Source organism: Paralichthys olivaceus, chromosome 22, assembly GCF_024713975.1.
Source record: "Paralichthys olivaceus isolate ysfri-2021 chromosome 22, ASM2471397v2, whole genome shotgun sequence".
NCBI classification, from domain to species: Eukaryota; Metazoa; Chordata; class Actinopteri; order Pleuronectiformes; family Paralichthyidae; genus Paralichthys; species Paralichthys olivaceus.
The window spans coordinates 7,100,833-7,122,503 of record NC_091114.1 but is presented as its reverse complement, the minus strand read 5'-3'; the positions used below and the strand labels follow the sequence as shown (position 1 = coordinate 7,122,503).

The 21,671-nt window shown below is 40.6% G+C and overlaps 2 protein-coding genes and 1 long non-coding RNA gene across 8 annotated transcripts in view; 2 read left to right on the top strand and 1 right to left on the bottom strand.

Moving 5' to 3' along the window:
- Positions 1-449, top strand: part of LOC109634895 (urea transporter 2) — a 28,522-nt gene extending 28,073 nt beyond the window's left edge. For all 5 annotated transcript variants that reach the window (XM_020095701.2, XM_069518745.1, XM_069518746.1 and 2 more), the window contains one exon: positions 290-449. In XM_020095701.2, coding sequence (XP_019951260.2) covers positions 290-384 — 95 coding nt within the window. In that variant the 3' untranslated portion in view covers positions 385-449. The remainder of the gene's footprint in view (positions 1-289) is intronic.
- On the bottom strand, positions 326-16,329 carry LOC109634891 (protein O-GlcNAcase). Of its 2 annotated transcripts, none has more exons than XM_020095694.2 (17): positions 16,047-16,329; positions 14,592-14,643; positions 11,203-11,300; positions 10,715-10,845; positions 10,426-10,597; positions 10,230-10,328; positions 9,549-9,818; positions 8,603-8,689; positions 7,979-8,457; positions 7,650-7,824; positions 7,137-7,193; positions 6,658-6,743; positions 6,436-6,540; positions 5,762-5,853; positions 5,155-5,344; positions 3,640-3,799; positions 326-3,373 (listed from the first exon to the last, which is right to left on the bottom strand). In XM_020095694.2, exons 1-17 carry the CDS (start codon positions 16,084-16,086, stop codon positions 3,237-3,239), a joined length of 2,430 nt encoding a protein of 809 aa, XP_019951253.2. In that variant the 5' UTR covers positions 16,087-16,329; the 3' UTR covers positions 326-3,236. The 2 variants fall into 2 exon arrangements, with proteins under 2 accessions (XP_019951253.2, XP_069374840.1); XM_069518739.1 differs by lacking the exon at positions 16,047-16,329 and adding an exon at positions 15,583-15,880.
- On the top strand, positions 3,719-5,349 carry LOC138406445 (uncharacterized). The gene is made up of 4 exons (XR_011239900.1): positions 3,719-3,859; positions 4,443-4,534; positions 4,669-4,725; positions 5,211-5,349. It is a non-coding gene; the product is annotated as an uncharacterized lncRNA (long non-coding RNA).
- Positions 16,330-21,671: the final 5,342 nt, after the last annotated feature.

The following is a 21,671-nucleotide window of genomic DNA, read 5'->3' as shown; positions in this document are numbered from 1 at the left end:
TTTGAACTAAATCTATATATCATCATTAGCACTAAATCTAAATATCATCATTAGCACTAAATACAAATATAAAAGTCATTTAAATTGTGTCTATTAACAAAAGTCTATAAGGATTCCCTCACTCTACTGTTTGTCCACATGGTGGCAGTACAGTGACAGGAATACAATGTTTATGAAGTATTTTAAAGTTGTTGCCTCTGTATTCAAACATAAACAATTTCAATTAAATGTTTTCAACCATGTTTGTTCATGTTTTTGCCACCTGAGTTATTACATTGTCTTTTTTCAGCATTGTATTCACTAGGAAAAAACAACAACAAGCCAGTTAAAGGGGAAAGAAAACCTCTTTTAATTCGGCATGAAATCAACAAGTCAGATCATTAAAGTAATTCACTGTTAAAATGACAGTTTCACTGTTATCAATAAAAACACAATGAAATCTACAGTAATTATTTTGAACCTTCATTATTCTGCATAGACATACTAAATAGCACTCTACTGGAACTCACTGTAAAACAAACTGTTCATGTAAATCAGTGCAGGCAGACAGTGAGACAATGAGAACATGTAGACGACGGGTCATGTGAGTGGTCGGCCGCTTAAGCCAGGAGTTTGAAGGTAACTTATTATTATCATTTTTATTATTATTACGACACAAAAAGTGAAGTGTTTAGGTCCTGCTTTAATTAGATTTTTTCTCACAGTGCTTCATATTGCCTGTGTAAAATTACATATATTGCCCATTACCAAACCTGTTTCCAAACACACACATGCCCACATTCACAGACATTTTGAAAGTAGACGATACCTCGTGTGGTGTACTACCCTCTGCAACAAACTATGACGTATTTTCTAAAAGGTTTCTTTAAATCATGCATTTCTATCTCAGTGCTTTAAGACTTTTTTTGTTGTAGTTGTTTACATAATTTACAGTTCTGGGACTAGACTCACGGATGATGGTGATGAGGTTGATGAGAGGAGACGTACAAAAGTGCCTTTTCAGTCTGATTGATCGAGCGTAATAATAAAAAAAGAAGAGAAATCAAAAGTAGAAGTATAAATACTTGCACAAAAAGTAGTTTAGTCTTTTTTAAGCTGTCTTTACAAAAAAATGAACATTCGTAGTTCTACAACTTTCAGTTGAGAATCTGATTGTGAGTGCTGTTGTGCTTCTTTTGTGTGTGTGTGTGTGTGTGTGTGTGTGTGTATTATAGTTTGGAATAAAGGCAGAAAGATGTGTTTGTATATTTGACACACACAGACCCACCTCATACATAGTAATACATACACACAGTAAATGTATCTGTGTAAAGTGTAAATGGTGTTGAATAAGGGAGAGGTATCTATTATTATAGCCAACAGAACCGAGTGTAAACTTTAGATAGTTGTGTCTGAATGATAATTTTCATGCACAGAAATCTGATCATTATTTATGGGGGTTTTCTGATGAGTTCTAGCGTGCATGCAATTTTTTTTCTCCTAAAACTTTACAGCTATGACCAAAACATATTCATTAATATTGCCACGTCAGATCATTCCATTGAAATGATGTCTGTGCCAGTATCAGTGCATGTAATTCCACTTTGTGAAAAGCCACACTGTTTTATTTATCATGCATGTAAACATTAATCCAAACTAAGCAAGTGTAAACCGTGAAGTTGTGCACGGGTCTGGTCTGGAGTCTGCAGACTATTCAACTGACAGGATAGGAGCATGAAAATTAACTTTTAAGGAAAGAAATATCTTTTATAAGTGGACCACAGCAGCTCAACTGCAGTCGTCTTCAGGAGATAATTATCTTATGTTGGCTTAAAGAAAAAAAGTTAATCATTTTGAGAAATGATTAACTTGGCATAAATCACCCAGGAAGACTATGTCTATTTCCCATTCAGTCCCAATTCTCTGTCACTCTCCCCCTTTCTCTAATCACCAGAACATGTCTAATGCTTAAAAAGAAGTCTGGCAGATACCTCCTCATAAAACAACATGGTTTCTTTTTATATGCTTCTTATGCCTCAACGCTGGTGACACCCAGTGGACGGAGGCATTATGTTTTCACGTTGTCCGTCCCATTTTTGTGAACATTCTATCTTAAGAACGTCTCGAGGGAGTTTATTAAAGGTCCAGTGTGTAAGATTTAGGTGAAAGGGAACTATTGGCAGAAATTAAATGTAGAATCATTCTCATGATGTTTTCACTAGTGTGTTTCATCAAAATTTTATGAATTGTAGTTTTCTTTACCCCAGAAAAGGCCCTTCATATTCAAATACTTTATATTTACATCGAGGGAACCCTCACTATGGAGGCCGCCATGTTTTTGACATTAGTCCAGACTGGACAAACCAAACACACAGTTTCTTTTTCATTTTTGGAAGGAGAGGGTGAGGTGAGGGGTGTTCAGCTGCAACATGCAATTTCTACAATAGATATCACAAAATTCTACACACTGTCCCTTCAAAATATGGCATAAACATTTACTTGGACACACAGATGAAGTGATTACAATTTGGTCGTCAGAGGTCAAGATCACTGTGAGCTTGCGAAACTCTTTTTCTTGCCTCATTAATGCAACATCTTAACCAAACAGTAGCTCTGAGGCTTGTAAGGATTTAGCTCCTTGCTGAAGGACACTTCAGCAGGGTAGATCATCGATGCCACATCCAAGCTTTTTTCTCACATACGTCTGCTGGGAATGAAAACAACATTAATGAGAGCCCTGGAAAAAAAGAGCCCAGAAAAACAAAACAATTGGCTAAAATGCTCCAAAGAGCCAAGGAGGACTGCAGACAAACTCTGTGGATTCACTGTGATCAAACAGCCATATTGTTTATAGTCATTAAACAAAAGATTAATATGATTGAATGACTCTTGTCCCTCACAACAGAACTTTGTTGCTGCTGTGTTCCAGCTCACTGCTCTCATATCAAACTAGACCACACCTCACAATCCTCAGCCAGGGGAAGAATCCCAGACAGATTAGCACAGATCTGCTGAAGGTTTACATTCAAGGCTTATTTCATATTTTGTAAATCCCTCAGAAATATGTGGGTTCATCCTCATTACTGCCACTCAGAATCTAAGAAATCCAGCACCATCCCAGAAAGGTTTTCTCTCTTGATGAAGAAAACTAAATGAAAACTTCTTTCGTGTCTGTAACTGCATCTGGTTGCAAGTGCCTTCTTGTGTGTGTGTTGTTGTGTATGTGTGTGTGACCTTGTGTGTTTTAGTGTGCATGTTCAGAGCAGCCTCCCCAGCACCACTCCCTCTCGGCTCCTGGCTTCTCCTCTGAGGATCTCCAGGAAGCCCAGTTTGGTCAAGAACTCCAGCCTCTGACGGTCCGTCGGTTGCACTTCACAGAACACACCCTGAGAACCTACACATACACACAGAAAAATGTTTGTCTTCATCTCAAACTACTTATACAAATACATAACAAATATCTGTGTTCATAAAGTTAAAAAGAGATTATAGATGTTATTTGAAACTGCTTCACCCCTCAATTCCATTTCTGCTCATCTGTTTAGCCTTGTCAGTAAGAGGGTTAATGGCACTTTTAGTATCACATTACCATGTTTAAAGAAAATAATTAACAAACACACACACACGCTTGCACACAGCTCCTCACTGCTCTGTATTTACCGTTTGCCTTGAGGGCAGTGAGCAGGGCAGTGAGCAGCGTGCGGCTGACGCTGATGTCCACCAGCTCAGGCAGGGCGTCCAGGCGCAGCTGGGAAGGGAAATGATAGAGGAGCGAGTCTGGGTACTCGCCCTGGTCTTCCTCCATCAGCTGGATCAGGTCCTAGAGGAGAGCACAGACTCATGGACGTTTCTACCGTGTTGAATGATCCATGAAGATCCTGTAAGTTATCTTTGTCTTTTCCAGTTTTAATGATTGGTGGGTGGTGAACATTTTCCAAATGGAAAGTTTGTCTGAGGTTTGTGGAAACTATCTGAACTGACATTGTTATGTTGTTGCAGTTTCCTATAGCTGCCACTAGATGAACATAATGAGCCATATGTGACACTTTCTCAATATTAGTTTTAAGTATACAGTATTTAAGTATGCATCAGCTTTTATTTTGTAGACCCTGGCCTCTGTGTCTCATGTACTTCCTGTTGTAGAAGCTGGTGATTATTGTTTCCTAGAGTTTTCAGGCATTAAAATATATATTAAGGCAACTGTATAAATGAGTTACAAAACACTTAGTATTTACATAGATTATATAGAGTAGGAACAGATGTTATTCCAATAATCACTCACTCTGTCTGACCAGTTCAACTTTGATGAACAGTCAATACAGCTACATCTGCAGTGTGAACAACAGTCATCCTAAGTGGGAGTGTCAGTGTGCTCACTGAGCGGGCAGATAAATCCTCCACAGATGTCTGGGAGTGACTGTTTCTGTTGCTCACCACCAGTTCTGTTTGTCTCTTTGCCTGAGATCCCTGGACCGTTTGTCACGATGAGCAACAGCTACACTCTCACCAGCACAACTTTCAACTAAGAGACTTGGCGCACATCACAGCGCATAAGGTGCTGAATATTCACAAGTGTGTAATTAGGAAAAAAGTTCATATTGCAACGAGGAAAAATTATAATAACCATAACAAATATATAGACTGTATATAAAGATGGATGACACGTTTTCTTTTCCTCTCACTATCCAGAAATGGAGGATGGGGCCACGGTAGCGAAGTACCACCGATACACACCCTCAACCAATTGTGAGTCAGTCTCAGCTGTCAATCATGTTTCACCCTGTTTATGATGAGCACTTGAAGATGTGTCAGTGTGATAAGAGCTGCCTAAAATGACAGAGAGAAAAATTCTTTCACGTGTACTTTGACATGTGAGTTTGGTCCATGTCCTATCCACTAACATGGAGGAGGCAGGGTTTGTGATCTATACTGCAGTGGTAACCAAGATGCTTTCCTTTGTTCTTATCCATGTCTACGTGTGTGTTTTGCTTTGTTTACCTATGTATGCCATCTATCTCTCAGTGCGTTATTAATCTCTCACAGAGTGATCAGATGGTGTGACTGCAGATACTGATATAGAAACATTTGTGTGCATAACTTTACAGGTGTGTTTCTGTAAAATGGTCAGACTGGTGTGCTCTAAAGAATGTTATTTGAACGTCTCCTCGTATTCACCTGCGCGTTGGGGTGTGTGTTGCCTCCTTTATGTGGGTATTTGTCCCTCATGGCAGGCATCCAGCTGGCTTGGCAGCGCTTAGCAAAGGAGCGGACATCTTGGATACCCAACACGCAGCCACACACACCCAGCTCATCCTCCAGGATGAAGCTGTACTCGGGGCAAAGTGCCAGGCAAGGTCCAAGACATCTGTGGAAATGAAGAGACATGAATTTAAAAATTGATACAGTGTGTTTTAGTTACTATGTCTCTGCCAAACAAGTTGCAGTTTAAATCCATGTTTGTCAGACAATATTTAACAATAATAGTTAATAATAGGTAATGAATTCATGGCTGTGCTCTTTCTCATAAGCCTATGAAATTTTAAGTTATAGCGGAAACTCTGTGTTGCAAGGTCAGAGTGGCCTTCACCATTGACCACCAAAATCTGATCAGTTAAAATGACCTCACATTATTCCTGAGATATTGCGTTCACGAGAGCGGTACAGGTGAATAGACAAACAAAAAAACATAACTTCGGCTCTGGCTTGAAAATATGTGACTATAGTCCAATGTGATTAATGCCTGTAGTGGAAATGCCTCCTCTCTTCTCTTACAAACACATACCTGTCTCCTATGACATCTGGGTGAGCACAACTAGACTCTGGGCCACCCTGAGTCCTCAGGTGAAGCTGCCGGACCATCCGATACAACTCCACCTGCGTGCACACACACACACACACACACACACACACACACACACACACACACACACAGTCAGTTTAAGATATTTCTGTTTCCCCACCTGTGAGTGAGTGAGTGACTGACTGAATCAGTTTCATATAACTAAATCAGTGACTGTGTTTACATGGTCGTCATTATTCCAACATTAACCTGATTAAAACAATAGTCTGAAAAAGACACACACTGTATAAACAGCAATTTCTGATTACTAAACCCCGAGTAAGGTCATAGTCAGAATAAGCAGTAATGAAATACAAAACATTTGTAGTAGTAGATCGACACATGGCATTTACCATCTGCTTGACAATGCAAGCTCAGGATGTTAAACAAGATGGAAAAATACAGAAGAAGCTGTAGCTTTTGCAACATTAGAAAGAAAACAACCCAAATGGTATATGATAGCATTGTACATTAAACTGTTTCAGGTTGGGGATTTAAAACTGGTGGAATAAGGACAGATGTAATAAACGAGCTCCGTAACGTAAAGATAAATATGAACAGAATATCCATATATATATGGGTGTGAAATAATGATGGGTGTAGGTGTGACTACACACCTTGTCCTTGCTGTGGTAGGGCCTGACGTTATAGAGACGAGAGGTAGGGAAGAGAGGAGGAGGATGACTGAAAAGTTCACTGCAGCTTCCTATTGGGAGAAGCATCTACACACCACACAAAAACATATACTTTAGGCAGCAAAAAAAACTATGTATACAGATTAAAACAGGAGGGAGTGACCAAATCCATTTAAAAGGACATTATACAAACATGCGTCCTACCTGTACCTCCCCAGACACGCCCCCTTTGAACGCCCACGGCTCTGACTCCACTCCCAGTAGGTCCGCCCCATTGGTCTCCCCACACCCTGCCACAGGCAAGAACTGAATGTCAGGGGGGTAACATCATGTGGTTAGGGCAGTAAAATGCCAGGATAGTTATCAGCAGAGTTGGAAAATGATCGCACTCGTTGAAATATTCATGGAAGAATAAAACCTCCATGGTTTACAGCATCTCAGCTCCTCGAGAGATGTGGAAATGCTGGAATTAACTTCTTTTTCAGTTTCTTATATGCTGCTGCTGTCATCATTTGAAGCATAACTGGCAGTTTAGTCCTCCTAATGACATGAGGTGTTGGGTGGTAATTTGTCAGGTAGGATTTACTTTAGGTAAGAATGACTTGTGCAGCAGAGGCTACCTGTGGTTAGTTATTTCAGGCACAGACAGACATACAACGAGTTTAAAGGTCACAACTACTCACAGTGGAAGCAGTTTCTCCAGGAGCCCAGGGTGGAGCTGTCACTCAACACTCGCCCATCTAAGTGAGGAGAGGGAGTGGGTGGGGTGGAGTGCAAGGCAACAGACAGTCATTAAGAGGAGACAACAACAGCACACTAATCTACACATCAATTTTCAATTATGACCTCCTCCCTCTTCTGACAATACATACAAAATACATTATATATAATATACTTTATTATTGTATACTCATAGTAAAGTATAGTTGTATAGTAGAGTAATACTGGTTAGCTTTATTATACTATACTATCCTACTATACTTTACTGAAACTTGACTTCTACACTATACAATATTATATTATACACTACAGACTATACTATGCTACACTTCACTATACTACAATGGAGTAAACTACACTATGCTATACTGCACTGTAACATACCTCACCTCTACACTATACTAAACTGTACTATACCACAACACAGCATTCAGTTGAGACAAAGCTATTATTCTGTATTCCTGGATGTTCCCTACCTAGCCAGCATATGAAGGCCTTTGCCACCAGGGCCGTGTTCCTCAGATCCCACACATAAGGGTAAAGGTCGTAGAGCACAGCCCTGTTGGCCCCGCCCACCACGCTGCAGTGGAGCTGAGCGATGTCTTCACACAGAGACAGGAACCTAGAGGCCCGACCACGCCACTCGTCAACCTGAGGACATGTATGTACAAAAAGGACTCAAATGAATTATCACATGGTCACACACACCTTAACTTTCTTATCGACTGATGCCGAGGTTAAGGTAATATTATAAACAGTTCAAGTTCATATCGAAAGAAGAATTCCTCACTGAAGACACACCAACCTTCTGAGGGGCCTTTTTGCCGTTAGAGCTGACCAGGTGACAGTTTGATTTAAGCCAGGTCAGATCCTGTAGCAGTTTCTGGGCAGATGGTCCATGTTCGTGGGGGAGATAGTGAAGACCAACCAGCAGCCGCACCTCGGATTCACTTAGCAGGCCCTTCCCAACACAGAGCCCCCTTCCCTGGGCCTTCTGTCCTCGGCTTCCCCCTGAGGGTGCACCAGGTCTGGATCCTGGAGGCTGGTGATTGGGTTGACAAGTCTGGTTTGCTCTCTGCTTCTCCGCGTCTTGCCCCTCCCTATCCCCCTCCCCCTTAACCTTAGTGGGTGATGTTGGCGGTGAGCCGGAGTTCAGGGGGAAGACGGGGAGTTTGGCCACAGCAGAGGTACCTCTCAATCCAGAGGGGCCTTCAGATCTGTCAGGAGTTTTGCAGCGAAACGTTGGAGTAGAGGAACGCTGATCTGATCGTGAGCACTGACGACCTATCATGATTTTTTTTTAAAACAGAGTGCATTAATTCAACACTGTGGTCAATAGACTGTTTGTTTCAATTATCCATTTAAAAAATCATGAAAGCTAACATGCAGCTGAAGTGTTCAACACAGACACAAAATCATATTCTGTTACCTGCTTGCAGTGGCTGGTTGAGTTCCAACATCCAATCATGTAGTGCAGCAGACAGAGCTCTATCAGGACAATACTCACACTCTTCATCTAGAGCATGAACATGGTGTCATTATATTAGATGATACTACATTACATTCATACAGTGCACAATACAGAAAACCACTTACATCATCAATCAGGTGGGCAGACGTACCCATACCTACTTAATTTGATATTTATTAGATACATACAGACACATACAACCTGCCCTTCATTTATTTTTCCTTAAAGCCTGCACCTTGTTTCTCCTTCACAGAGGGACCCTTCTCTCTTCTCATCTCTTCCTTCATCACACAATGCAATTACTCTCTATCACTGTCTCTCCCTCCACTTAGTCCTCAGAGAAATTTTGCACGCCACAATGATTTCTCTCCTGCAAGTTCCCATCCAACTCCCTTGTTCACTCCTTCTTGCACTGGCTTGTTTTGTTTTTTTAAATGTCAGTGTACTGTATATTAAGTACAATGAATATGAACCTAATGTCAAATTAAGGTGATGCAAGGGCTGTTGCAGCTCCACCATTACAGAGGTCTGAATCGGACCATACTTCAAATAATAGGGATGTTCTTAAACAAGTTCTGTCACTTTTTTAGAGAACATGAAGATAAATGAAACTGGTGCAATTCAGTGTTTGGGGAATATTTTTATATTTTCTGTGAAACTTTAGTTAAAAGCACAGAGTGTCTTTGTCCAGGACAACAGGTGGAGGAAGACAATATAGTAATTAAGTAATATTAGAGTAATTTTATTTTCTGCTGGATAAAATTGTGTTTGTTGCCCAGCAACACAGGCTTATTAGACGTGTCTGCTGAAGCAATGAGACTAAATGTCCATGACTGTTGTCTGGCAGAGACAATAGTCAATCATTAACGGCAAGAAGACATTTCCTGTCTCATACTCCCCTCACCTTTCCTCTCCTCTTCCCCAGCTCTGTACCAGCTCCCCAGCGTATGCAGTGGGATATAGTTGGCCTCAAACTCGCAGTTCGGGTTCAGCAACAGGCCCCTTAGGTGGCTCCTCAACCGGGTCTCCCGACCCTTGAAAGGCCCCAGGAAGAGACGTCTGGAGTCGTAGTCATTTGCATGTAGGTTGTCCCAGATGAGCGGGGGACGCTGCAGGACAGACTCCACCTCTGCCAGGCAGTCTACTGACAGTTTCCTAGAAATAACCTTACTTCCTGTTGGCAAGAAGAAGGAAAAAATTCAGAGAAACACACAAGTCTGAGGGAGTCAACAGCCTGTAAGTAATTTCCCAATTAAATTTCCTTCTCAGAAAGTTGGAAAGAAATGTTGCAAAAAGGTTGCAGATCCAAAATCTACAATTCACCAAGAAGGCAATGCCCAGGGAGTTTAAAAGTTTGCAGGCTAGGTCACTAAATGTGCAACATGACATATTGTCATTCTGCTCTAATTTTGACGTGCGATTCTACTGCCGTTTTTCAGTCTGAGGAGGTTGTATGTGGATTTGTGTGAACCAAATTGCAGGTCAACTAATGAGGTTAAAAAAAATCATAAATCAAAACAATACTACAATACTTAAAGATCCCGCTGTGTGTCTGCAGGAATACAGCTTTGTATTTGTTTCTCACCTGTCCATATCACTGTTATGTTGGGCAGTAGGTCCTCTCCAACAGTCTGCAGGTAGGGAGACTTAGATACACTGGGAGAACACAGAGAACCACAGTATTCTACAGGAAGAGACAGAGAGAGTCATGTTGATTCACTGAGATTAATGAACAGATTTTTTACATTCTGTAGAGCACACATCTCAACGTCCAGTCCTACCCGTTGGGCAAAAGAGGAAGACGGGTGGTTCCCCCAGGAACCGATACATCTCATTGGTTACATTGACCTGAGCATTGGCGAATGAAGAGAAGGCCTCGCTGTCAGCCTGACACATGGAGTGATCGATGTCATCAAACAGAATGGCAAAGGCCTGGCAACCCAGGTCTGATACCTAGAGAGAGATGGGGTTATAAATTAGATATTTAAGGAACAGAGGTTATAGGTCAAACCATGCAACAATTACATTTCAGTTGTATTGTATCTTCTTGCATGCTTTATATACAGGTACCTGTCTCAACTTGCGTTTGAGCAGTGTCATGTCACAGGAAGAAGAAAAGACGATGTCCTGACCAGGAGAGAGGGCGTAAACGAACCTCAGGCCTCTCGACTCGGCCTCCACTATGAGAGTACGCAACTGACCTGAGAGGAGAGAAAAAAGATCTTGAATTTTAAATTTAAAGTGAGACAAAATAAGAAACACGGGACGAAATAAAAGAGAAATATAGGCTTCTATTTAAAGTGATAGAAAATGATGTGAGGGGAGTTTAGTAGAAAAACTCAACTTTTTGCCTGATTTAATACACTGTAAATGTATAAAGAAACCATTTTAAGTAATTCCAGGGCTACATCATATTTGAGACAGTGTATTATCACCTTGATGGAAACAAAATGTCCCACCACAGTTCTGGTTATAACCAATTACTACTGTAGTACTGAGGTACCCCATTGATTTTAGTATTACACAGACTGACGGATGAGTTAATGGTGTGTCCTTACCCTCCTCCTCAGGGGAGTAGACTTCTCTCCACAACAGTCTGTGTTTAAGGTCATCTTTCGGACCATACAGGTAGGTGTTCAGCCCCCAGTGTTGCATCCTGGTGGACAACGACAACAGCATTAGGAAAAGTGTCAGTCTTAGACAATGTGCTATCTCTTACTAAATCATTTCTCCATTCAGATCAAACCTATTTTCAATAATTTATTTCAGTTTATTATTATTCTAATTCACACATTTGTCATTATTTCTACTTTGCAGCTCACATTTTGTTTAGTTTTTATTTATACTCTCCTCTAAAATTGCCTTATTATTCTAAATTTCATTCTATGAACACTTTGTAAATATAATTAATATCTCTGTATTTGTTGCCAGGTTGGGACTCCTGGAGAGACAGAAAAGAGTGGAGAATGAATGAATGAGGCGAGGAGAAGAAGAGGAGGAGGGACAAAAACAGGAAAACAACAAACAGCATGAAAATAGATCCAGTTTATCGATCGCAGCGCTCCATGGCCACCTCAGTTACAGGAAATGACCTCCTGAATTATAAATAGAGCCTAGTACTAGGAGTGAAACAACATCAACATAAGCGTGCATTCTCACACACATGCATACATACACACAGTATAAAAACATGACTCTCTCTCTCTCTCTATCTGGACATGGACCAGTTCTTGTCTTTCGAGTCATTTGTGGGAGGACTGTGTTCTCTCCCTTTCTCTCTCTGTGCCTCATTTCCTGGACAGATGGTACATAAGTCGCCTCCACAAAGCAGCAACTCACCTCTCTCAAACACACACACACACACACACACACACACACACACACACACACACACACACACACACACACACACACACACACACACACCAACTGTCCTGTAGCCACATCCACAGCCCTGCTTTGCCGAACTTATGCAACACTCGGTGAATTTTGCCGGCACCCCACACTCGAGTCTAAAAAAGCGAATCTAAAAATAAACCTGGAGCCCACACGCTCAGCTGCTGCCACACTAACAAAGTTTGGAAGTCACATTCATCCTCACAGCATCTTCTTAAAACAGCGATGGTCTGTGCAACAGTGTAGCTGCATCTGTAGCGATAGACAACGTCATGTAACTAAAAAAGAAAACATGTTTATGGACATGTTGGCGTCTCTATCATAGTTGATCAGATTATATGTTTTTATTACAAATATTTGAAAATGAAACTATATCCATATATCATATCTTATATCTTATCTTATCTTATCTTATTGTACCGAATCTAATCAAATCCTTATAATTGAAGAAGAAATGCTGCAGTGTAATTGTTGACTCTGTATATTTAAGAGCAGAGGAAAGCAGAAGGCAGAGGGAACAACAAATCTCTGGGGATACAGTCGGCTGTGTCTATTGGCTGTTGAACTATAAAAGTGTGTCACAGCTCCCACTAGAGATTTATCAGGTTCCACTCATAATATATCTCATAGATCAGTGTATCAGAACTGGTTCTCTTATAAATAAGACGTATACACACGACTCAATGTAAATGCCTGCAGATGCTTTAAATGGCCCTTTGAAATAATCCTTTGTGTAATGGATATGCCTGAGAGCTGATTCATGCTGATTCTTTCTTTGTGAGCTGATGATGAACTGTTAATGTAAAATGCTGCTGCGGGCTCAGTGAGGAGCTGCCTTTGTGTTGTTGAGTCAAAAGGAGACTCGGCTCATGACCCTGTTTCCTTTACATTGGATTATTGCTGATTCTTGTAGCTCATTTGATCATCTCGAGTGTTGATTTTATCTGGTTTACATTAGACGTTGTTTTTGTTGTTGTGATCTGCAGAAGAAAGAGTCAAGCACTGAATGGGTGGAGACTCCCTGCAGCTCCCTGGTGTGAAGGTCGCTTCATGGAAAGAACAATGTTGTTGCTATATAAAGGATATAAAGAGCTTGAAGCTCAGTAGACTTACCTCAGTCAAGGTTAAGAGACCAATAATCCTCTATATACTGTATCAATGACAGTAAGACTAGAGTAACTGCCTTGCATACCTCCACCAACCAGATGCAGGAAATATGAATGTGTTGTTGAGCATGGACCAGAAAAGTACTTTTTCATATGATGTCATAATGACCTTTGACCTTTTGGTTATGAAATGTCATCACATTATTATTTGATCTAATTAGACATTTGTCTGAAAAGTTTCAATGGTTTGATTTGGCTTGACTTTTGACCTTTGACACTCTCCCAATATCTACTCAGGTCATCCTTGAGTCCGTGTGGACGTTTGTGGCTGACATGATGGATGACGTGTCTTCTTTACCTGCCGAGGTGGTTATGTCTTCACCGCCTGTCTGTCTGTTTGTTAGTTGATTTGTATGCAAGATTACACAAAAGCAGCTGATTGGTTTACCATGAAACTCGGTGGAAGAATGTGGTTTGGGTTAAAAAAGATTGGATAACAGTTTGGTGCAGATCTGGATCAGAAAAAAAGTGTTCATTTTAATGTGAGATATCACGTTTTTCAACATTTGCATTGTTCTCTCAGGGAAAGATTCATTGATCTTGATGAAAACTATCAGGCACATTAAGAGGCAATGGGGCCTTGGAGGAGGTAAGCGCTCTACTGAGTACCATTCTACTTCCTAATATAAACCACGCTGACAAGAATTTGAGTTCTCTGTGACCTTGACATTTAGCCTTTGACCACCAAAATACTCAGTTCAGTTTGTGGCAAATTTGAAGAGATTCCCTTGAGATATCATGTTCATGAGAGTGGTAAAAACAGACTGATGGACGGAAAACCAGAAAACTGTTACCGTTAAGCCATTCATTATTAAGGATGAAGACAGGAGAGTTTTTCAGAGTTTCATATATGTTTGGTGATGGTTCGAGTCTTTTTAACCCGAAGCATTACACGTTGGAGGAATTACTGAATACCTGTGTTTGTCTGTTATTATTGGACAAACTTAAAGATACTGAACATCAAAAAATTGAAAATTCAGTATCACGCAGGTTATTGAGAGCTTGTACACAAATCAGGCATTTGGTGGAGGTATGTGATCTACTGAATCAGTTCTAGTCGATTTCATTCTCCAATCTGGACCAAAGGTTTGTAACGACTGTACCAGCCTTGCAGCTGCGAGGCTAAAAGCAATATCTCATTTATTATCCTCCTGTCCTCCATGGCTGAGCCTCAGAACGAAGGATGAGTCTGCCCTTTGCTACGGTGTCATTCTGTGTCAGTGATCTCTCTCTGGGCTGCCTGCGGCTGGAATAAACATGTGACTCTGGGTTTAGCCCCGAGATGTCAGATCAGTGGCTCCTGAGCCTATGCCCTACCTGTGATCACACACCGAACCCACCCAGGTTAATTAACAGCTGATGAAAGTGCATGCTGACACACTTACCACTGGAAGAGAACTTTCCTCTGATCCATAGACCAAGGCCTCCCGTAGAATCCTGGAGTTAAAACATAAAAGTGACACATTACTGATGCAGTGAGTGAAGCTGTACAGCACTGACTAGTTCTACAAAGTCACATGGGGGACCTGCTTCTAGAGTTCTATGTGCACACTCACATGCTGTCGTGTGTGTAAGCCTGGAATCCGATTTAAACTATTAATGTGATCTTTGCTGCAAATGTTACGATTCCTGTTCAGACAGATTAATTCATTTTCACTGAGGATGCACCATGGACATGAATAAAACCTCTGCAGCCTTTACTGCACATCTATCAGCTACGTGGTGCCGTTGGCCGACATTGTAGCTTCACAACTGTGTATGTATGAGTGTATAAAGCAACGAGAGCTCCTGCAGAGCTAACTGGGTCACGTGACCTCTGTGTGAGATATAATTCATCTCCAGCTGCACTCTTAGAAATGGGAGCATCCCAACGGTCCTTCTCCCACCATGTCTTTTTGAATTTGAAGTGTGTGTGTGTGTGTGTGTGTACTGTAGGTGGGTCATAGTGACCATAGTGAATTTATTTTAATAATCAATCATCATTTAAGTCATTAAAAAGAACAAAAATGCCAAACGTTCAGTTCCACCTTCTAAATTGTGATAGTTTGCTGCTTTTCATTGATTTAGGATTTAGGATTAGGATATTATGGGGTTTTGTCTTGACAGCACGAATCTATTAACTTGACATTTGATATCTCATTATTCTCCTTTTCTTCATGCCCACCCTCTTATGTTAAAACACTTCACTTATATTCCTCTTCTTCTCTCATCTCCTTCTTCTTCTCCCTCATTCTTTCCTTTCATTGTTTCATCATCTTTAATTACAGCCTTCGTACTCACATCCTCAGTAGCTGTTTCCACAATCATCATTGTTGCTGTCATGTCATCCCCCAAAACGTATGCAGTCACAATCATCATCTTCATCACCACATTTACCTTGATGGTTGTTATCATTCTCATCACCATCACCACCTTTAGGTTGTCATCAAAATCTTCATCTTCTTCATCACCATTTCCACCTTTATGGTCATTATCCTTCTCCTCATCATCACTATCTTTATCACCATCCTCATCCTCATCATGTTCTTCATCGTGGTCCTTCCTCCCCTCAGGCTGCAGCCTTTGAACCAGACATGACTGAAGGCTTTTCACCGCCTGCTCTCCACTTCACGGCTGACTGATCCCCACCACATCATCTCATCAGGACCTTTACATCCTCCACCTACGTCAGGCTCCATTCACAGATTCCCCCCCCCCCTTGCAGTCGGTGACAAAACATCGGGTTGCAAATGTAGGTCAAACGGTGGTCTGTTCGAAATCAACTCTCCGAGGTGAGGAGAAAGAAGAGAGCAAAGCACGTGATGTAGCTGGAGGTCAGTCATTCAGTCGGCCGCTCTTACCTTCCACCACCCCGCAAAGAAACGGATTCTTCTCCTCCATCCTGTCCGCAGCCTCCCGCCGCCTCCAGTCGGCCCCTGAACGAGCGAAAGAGGACGAGATGCTCTCCCCGTCTGTCAGCTCAGATACCGGGGATGTTCTTCATGCTTCCCCTCGGTCTGCCTCCCTCCACCTCCTCCTCTTCTTCCTCTCCTCCTCTGGAGTTGTCGTGGTGCGTTCAGGAGCTCAGCGGAGAGTCCTACTTAGGAGCACCGAAACTGTACCCGCAGGTAACGATCACCTGATTTATCCTTGTTGAGGAACATGTGGAAAGAAAACCAACAACAAGAACACTGTCTTTTTTACACTGTGGTGACAGAATTTTTCTTTTAATGATCATTTAAACTAAGTTTCGTATGGTTAAAAATATACAGTAAAACAATATCAGGATGTATTTACAATGAGTTTTAATTGGCATAAATAGAAACAAGTGTCCAATAAAGCAGAAATCCTGTCAAAATCACAAAGCAAACTATCATAAAAACTATTCTTTTAGTCTCATCCATGGCCCTGGTGTGCTGGTAGATTATTGTGATGGATGTGTCACGGGCAAAAATAGTCAAAGTACTCATCCAATACAATATTCAGTATTCTAATATTAGACGTTTTCTGTCATCTCAGGTAATTGTGTGTTTTTTTTTTCCTTGAGCCGTGAAGGCATCATTTTGCAAAGGCGCAAACAGGATGAGCAAGGTGTGTGTGTGTGTGTGTGTGTGTGTGTGTGTGTGTGTGTGTGTGTGTGTGTGTGTGTGTGTGTGTGTGTGTGTGTGTGTGTGTGTGTGTGTGTGTGTGTGTTACACTCAATTGCCATTTGATTGGAGCCTAATGTGTCACATTTGAATCATTATTACATGATACACTTCTATGTGCAAATTGCTTTCCAGGATATATTTGTGAAAAGTATCAGATAATTAACTTGAATTATGTGATTTTGCCAATATTCAGTTCTACTTTGTGTCCTTTTCATTATAGAACTCTGTGACACATCTTTTACACACTTCTGTGTGCCTACAATAACACTGATTTGTAATATTTATGTTTGTAGCCTAACAGAGACATTTAATGTGGGACATAATTGGCTTTCTTCTTATATTTCCTCTGGTATCATTGGGAATATTGTAAGTAGGCCACTTTATAAATATGACTGTGAGCAGCCCCTGCTGGAATTAAATTAAATTACAGCAGGCGGTGCCACTGTTTTTGCACAGAATGTCCAGGCATGATTGGACCCCCCCATTTATATTGTGTTACATTAAATATTACATATCATTTAGCTGACGCTTCTATCTAAAGCGATTTACAATAAGTGCATTCAACCACATCATCATCCGACAACTGTGCAGAAGATTTTTTCTCAACATGTACATATAACACAAATATATTTGTAATGTAATGTTAAAACTTTCTACATAAATATTTCATTATGACAGAAGAAAGGCATCAGGCACATAAAACACTAAGCAAGAAAGCCAACTGTGAATTACTGTACAAATAGCATTGTTACACTCCACTTCTGTACTTGCAGTGTGAGAAACTAGTGCACTGTGTGTTTGCTCACTTATGCTCTACCACATGCTTCAAATTCTGGGACTGAAATCCGAGTGCTCAGCTGTAACTTCCATAATTGTGCAATACTAGGATTGCTTATATATATGTATATATATGTATAAGCAATCCTGGTCAAACTGTTTATATTCTGTTTAACGTTGTTTGTGGTATTTATATTCTTTTAATATTTTGTCAAGTTTGTATTTAATTACTGATTCATGATTTTTTTTTTTTATACAAATGTTTCCGTTTTCACAATCAATGCAAACAGGGCAAATAGATTATAGAAAAAAAAAAAAGTGTCCTGGAGTCATTGCTGAAGTCATGTCGTCAAACCTGTTGAAGATCAGATAGAACTCGTTGAACAGGCCTCCTTCTAAACCTCTTCCCTTTTACCTGCACTCCCACCAGTAAGAATGTTCAACACCCACAACAGCTGCTCAGTGATAAACTTTACTGACAACACATAGTAGCCAGGCATGCTGCGCAACGTTTAGTACTCTGGGATGTTTGAAGTGCGAAACTTTTGAGCAGCTAGAAGTTAAAAGTTAAAAAAAATACATTTTTCTCTCCCAAGGTTTAACTCATGGATTATGAGCCGATCATCTTTTTGCTCACAGGTGGGTGCCTCTTTGTTTCAGTGTTAAAACTATAGCAGTCTTCATGCAGTGCTGAATAAAGGTATTTTTTTGTTGGTTGGAATCACTGTGTGGAATGGAGACAAGTTAGGAATATTTCAAAAGTTTAATATTTGACTAAATAAATGACAACTTCTGACAGGTGTAAATTAATCACAAGGCTTCTTAGTATATGAATAGTATAAGTAAATTGTTCTTTCCTTGAAAAGTTGATGTTTACTGTTTGTAAAACATCAAAATGATGACGCTGAATCCTCCTGTTGATCCTGATGCCTCTTCATATTGACTGTAAAAGAACTTAAAGTTGTCGTAATTAAAAATAAAATGGAGTAACTGAATTTGCTTTTGTGACTCTGTTTTAGGAGCACTGTTCAGTATTACTTCTGCCCAGACACACCAGTACCACTTTGTGAACGTGGCACTGAACTGGACTGAAGCTCAGAGCTTCTGCAGACAGGTCCACACAGACCTGGCCACCATAGAAAACACAGCGGACATCAGCGCTGTTAACTTAACAACATCGAGCTACGCAGGCAAGTTCTCAATACTGGAATTTGCCTCAGGCAGTTGTAAAAGACTATAATGTGTAATGTGATTAAGTAGTGAATGAGTTCAGCATTTGTAAGGATTTCTCTCATTGCAGCTGTTCTGTAAAATGTGCATCTTTTTGAACAGGCCAGGCTTGGATTGGTCTCCATGATGATTTGGTAAGCAGCTGGAGATGGTCCCTAAATAACAGCAGCTTCTATGGTGAAGGAGAGCCGGAGTTTAGAAACTGGGATTCTGAACAGCCTGATAATCTTGGTGGACAACAGTACTGCGTGGAATTATTTGGTCAACGGATCCGCATGGGCAAATGGGGAGACCTTGACTGCAACGTCACACGACCCTTTGTGTGTTATAATGGTGAGAACATTTAACAAAAGGACCACATGCATAGATCTCCTTCATTGCATTTACACAAAGATTTTGTCGCTCCATGTGTTTGTTATCTGGATAAAATATCCCACTGAATCTACATCATCGGGTATTCTGATTGTCTGTCACTGATGCTCATGTATCGCTTTGTAATTTCCCTTCATCCTTGTATTTCCAGGCATGGTAAACGGCGCACCATCCTTTGTCAGGGTTAGCAGGTCTTTGAATTGGGCCGCAGCTCAGAAATTCTGCAGGGAGAATTATGTTGATCTAGCCAGGTACAGTATGCACTAATGAAGAATAATTACCTATTTGCTTGTTTTGATTCGCTCTGTTTATCAGGAGTGTTTATTAGCATGATAGTTGATTGAAATTACATTACAAATCTGGATCTAGTGGATTTTACTGTGGTTTCATAAGGCGACTGTTTCGGCTTTGGAGAATGTATACACCTGACTGAGTGCCATTCTAGTTTTTATCTTTATTCCATTTTAACTCCTATCTTGTGTCTACTAATGTATTATGATTATTTCTACATTTATTTTTTTATTTTCAACTTGTTTTCCTTACAAGTTATGCATTTTTCATCCTTATTTAAGGCAAGTAAAGCATTTAGAGCTGAGCTGTAGAGTAATTATGTTTCAATTATTTTAAATAGTCTCAGTAAAATGTACTTACATGATTGAACACATTACCACTTCCTTACATAACCACACAAAGCACTATATTTCCAGTTACAATGCATTTCAGGATGCTATTGATTTTAGGGAGTTTAGGGATTTTATCTGTTCTTATTAGTTATGCTCAATTTAATATATATAGCTGCTGTTTGTTTCCCAGTATAAGGAATGAAACAGAAAATGCCATTGTCACAAGCACAACTCCTGGGACCTCCGTGTGGATCGGTCTACACCGGGAAAAAGTGTGGTCTGATGGGAGCACCTCTCAGTTTCGACACTGGGCTAGTGGGCAACCAAACTCTGCTGGAGCCCAATGTGTTGCCGCAGCATTCAATGAATCAGGACGATGGATAGATCATGATTGTTCCTTCAGGATCCCATTCATCTGTTTCTCAACAAGTAATGCATCTTATTTATACTGTCACATGCTGCATAGACAGGACTGAATGCTATTTACTGTACAGTCTTAAATATTTATTCCTACTCTACAAATTGCGAATTTGTGAAGCCAAGTTTGTAAAAATGAATCAAAACCAGAAACTGGAGTTCTGTCATTTTACGTCTCTTCTGCCCGGAGTAAATGCTCGTCAGAAGGCTTAATGCAGCAAATCATTTCTGAACCCAGATCTACCAAATGCAGATGGCTTCAGATCAACCGGACAAAATGACACCAGCGTCACTCTGCAGTGGAATAAAGTGAACAACAGTGTCAGCTTCATTCTCCAGTTTAATGGTAGAGAGATAAACATCAGTGCAGCAGGTGGAGATGGACCAGTGACTCACACAGTCTCATCTCTCACTGCTGGAACTACATACACCATCACTCTCTTCTCTGTGTTTGAGAACGTCAGAAGCAGTGGAGTCAACATCACTGCAGTCACTGGTGAGATATCCCACTTTTTTAGTCAATAATGTGTCCACAACAGTTTTGCTCTGTTTTAACTAGAAACACATGTAAACACATCTGATGGTGAAACACATGATGAATTCCTGGTGAATCAGAGACACAGATTTATTTCAATATCATTAGTTTTAAAGGAGCTTCCAGTGTGGCAGCAGCCGCCAACCAGAGAGCAACAGAAGCAGCAGTTCGCACAAATTGTGACTCAATAATAACACAATGTGCATGAAAGCAACAGTAAAGCACTTTCAGATCAATAACACTACAGGTAAATGAAGTTGAACATTAGAGAGCAGCAGTGATAGAACCTGAGTGGGAGCATATGAAGTGTGGTGTGGAAACCTAAAAAGTCAGCTCTGCTGTGAGTGTGTGTAGATGGTGCTCAGTAACATCTACCAACAAGAAGCTGGGTTTAGTGGCTCAAATGACCTCATGTCTGAACTTTGAACTGACTCTGATGCTCATACACAATGTAAAACTGACCAATATAAACAACACTCCGATTTTATTACATTAATGAATTAACTTTTCTGCTCTTTTCTGTCTCAGCTCCTCTAAACACAGACAGCTTCAGATCAACCGCACAAAATTACACCAGTGTCACTCTGCAGTGGAATGAAGTGAACAACAGTGTCAGCTTCATTCTCCAGTTTAATGGTAGAGAGATAAACATCAGTGCAGCAGGTGGAGGTGGGTCAGTGACTCACACAGTCGCATCCCTCACTGCTGGAACTACATACACATTCACTCTCTTCTCTGTGTTTGAGAACGTCAGAAGCAGTGGAGTCAACATCACTGCAGTCACTGGTGAGATATTCCACTTTTTCATGTTAATTATTACATCATGTTTCTGTAAGGTTCAGTGTGTAGGGTTTAGTGACATCTAGAGGTGAAGCTGTGTGT

Excerpts from the sequence above, each read along its gene's own strand:
- LOC109634891 (XM_020095694.2), bottom strand. The coding sequence starts at position 16,086 with ATGGAGGAGAAGAATCCGTTTCTTTGCGGGGTGGTGGAAG. Across the intron at positions 7,825-7,978 it reads GCAAAAAGGCCCCTCAGAAG|GTTGACGAGTGGCGTGGTCG; the intron begins GTTGGTGTGTCT and ends ACATGTCCTCAG. Across the intron at positions 7,194-7,649 it reads GGCCTTCATATGCTGGCTAG|ATGGGCGAGTGTTGAGTGAC; the intron begins GTAGGGAACATC and ends CTCCTCACTTAG.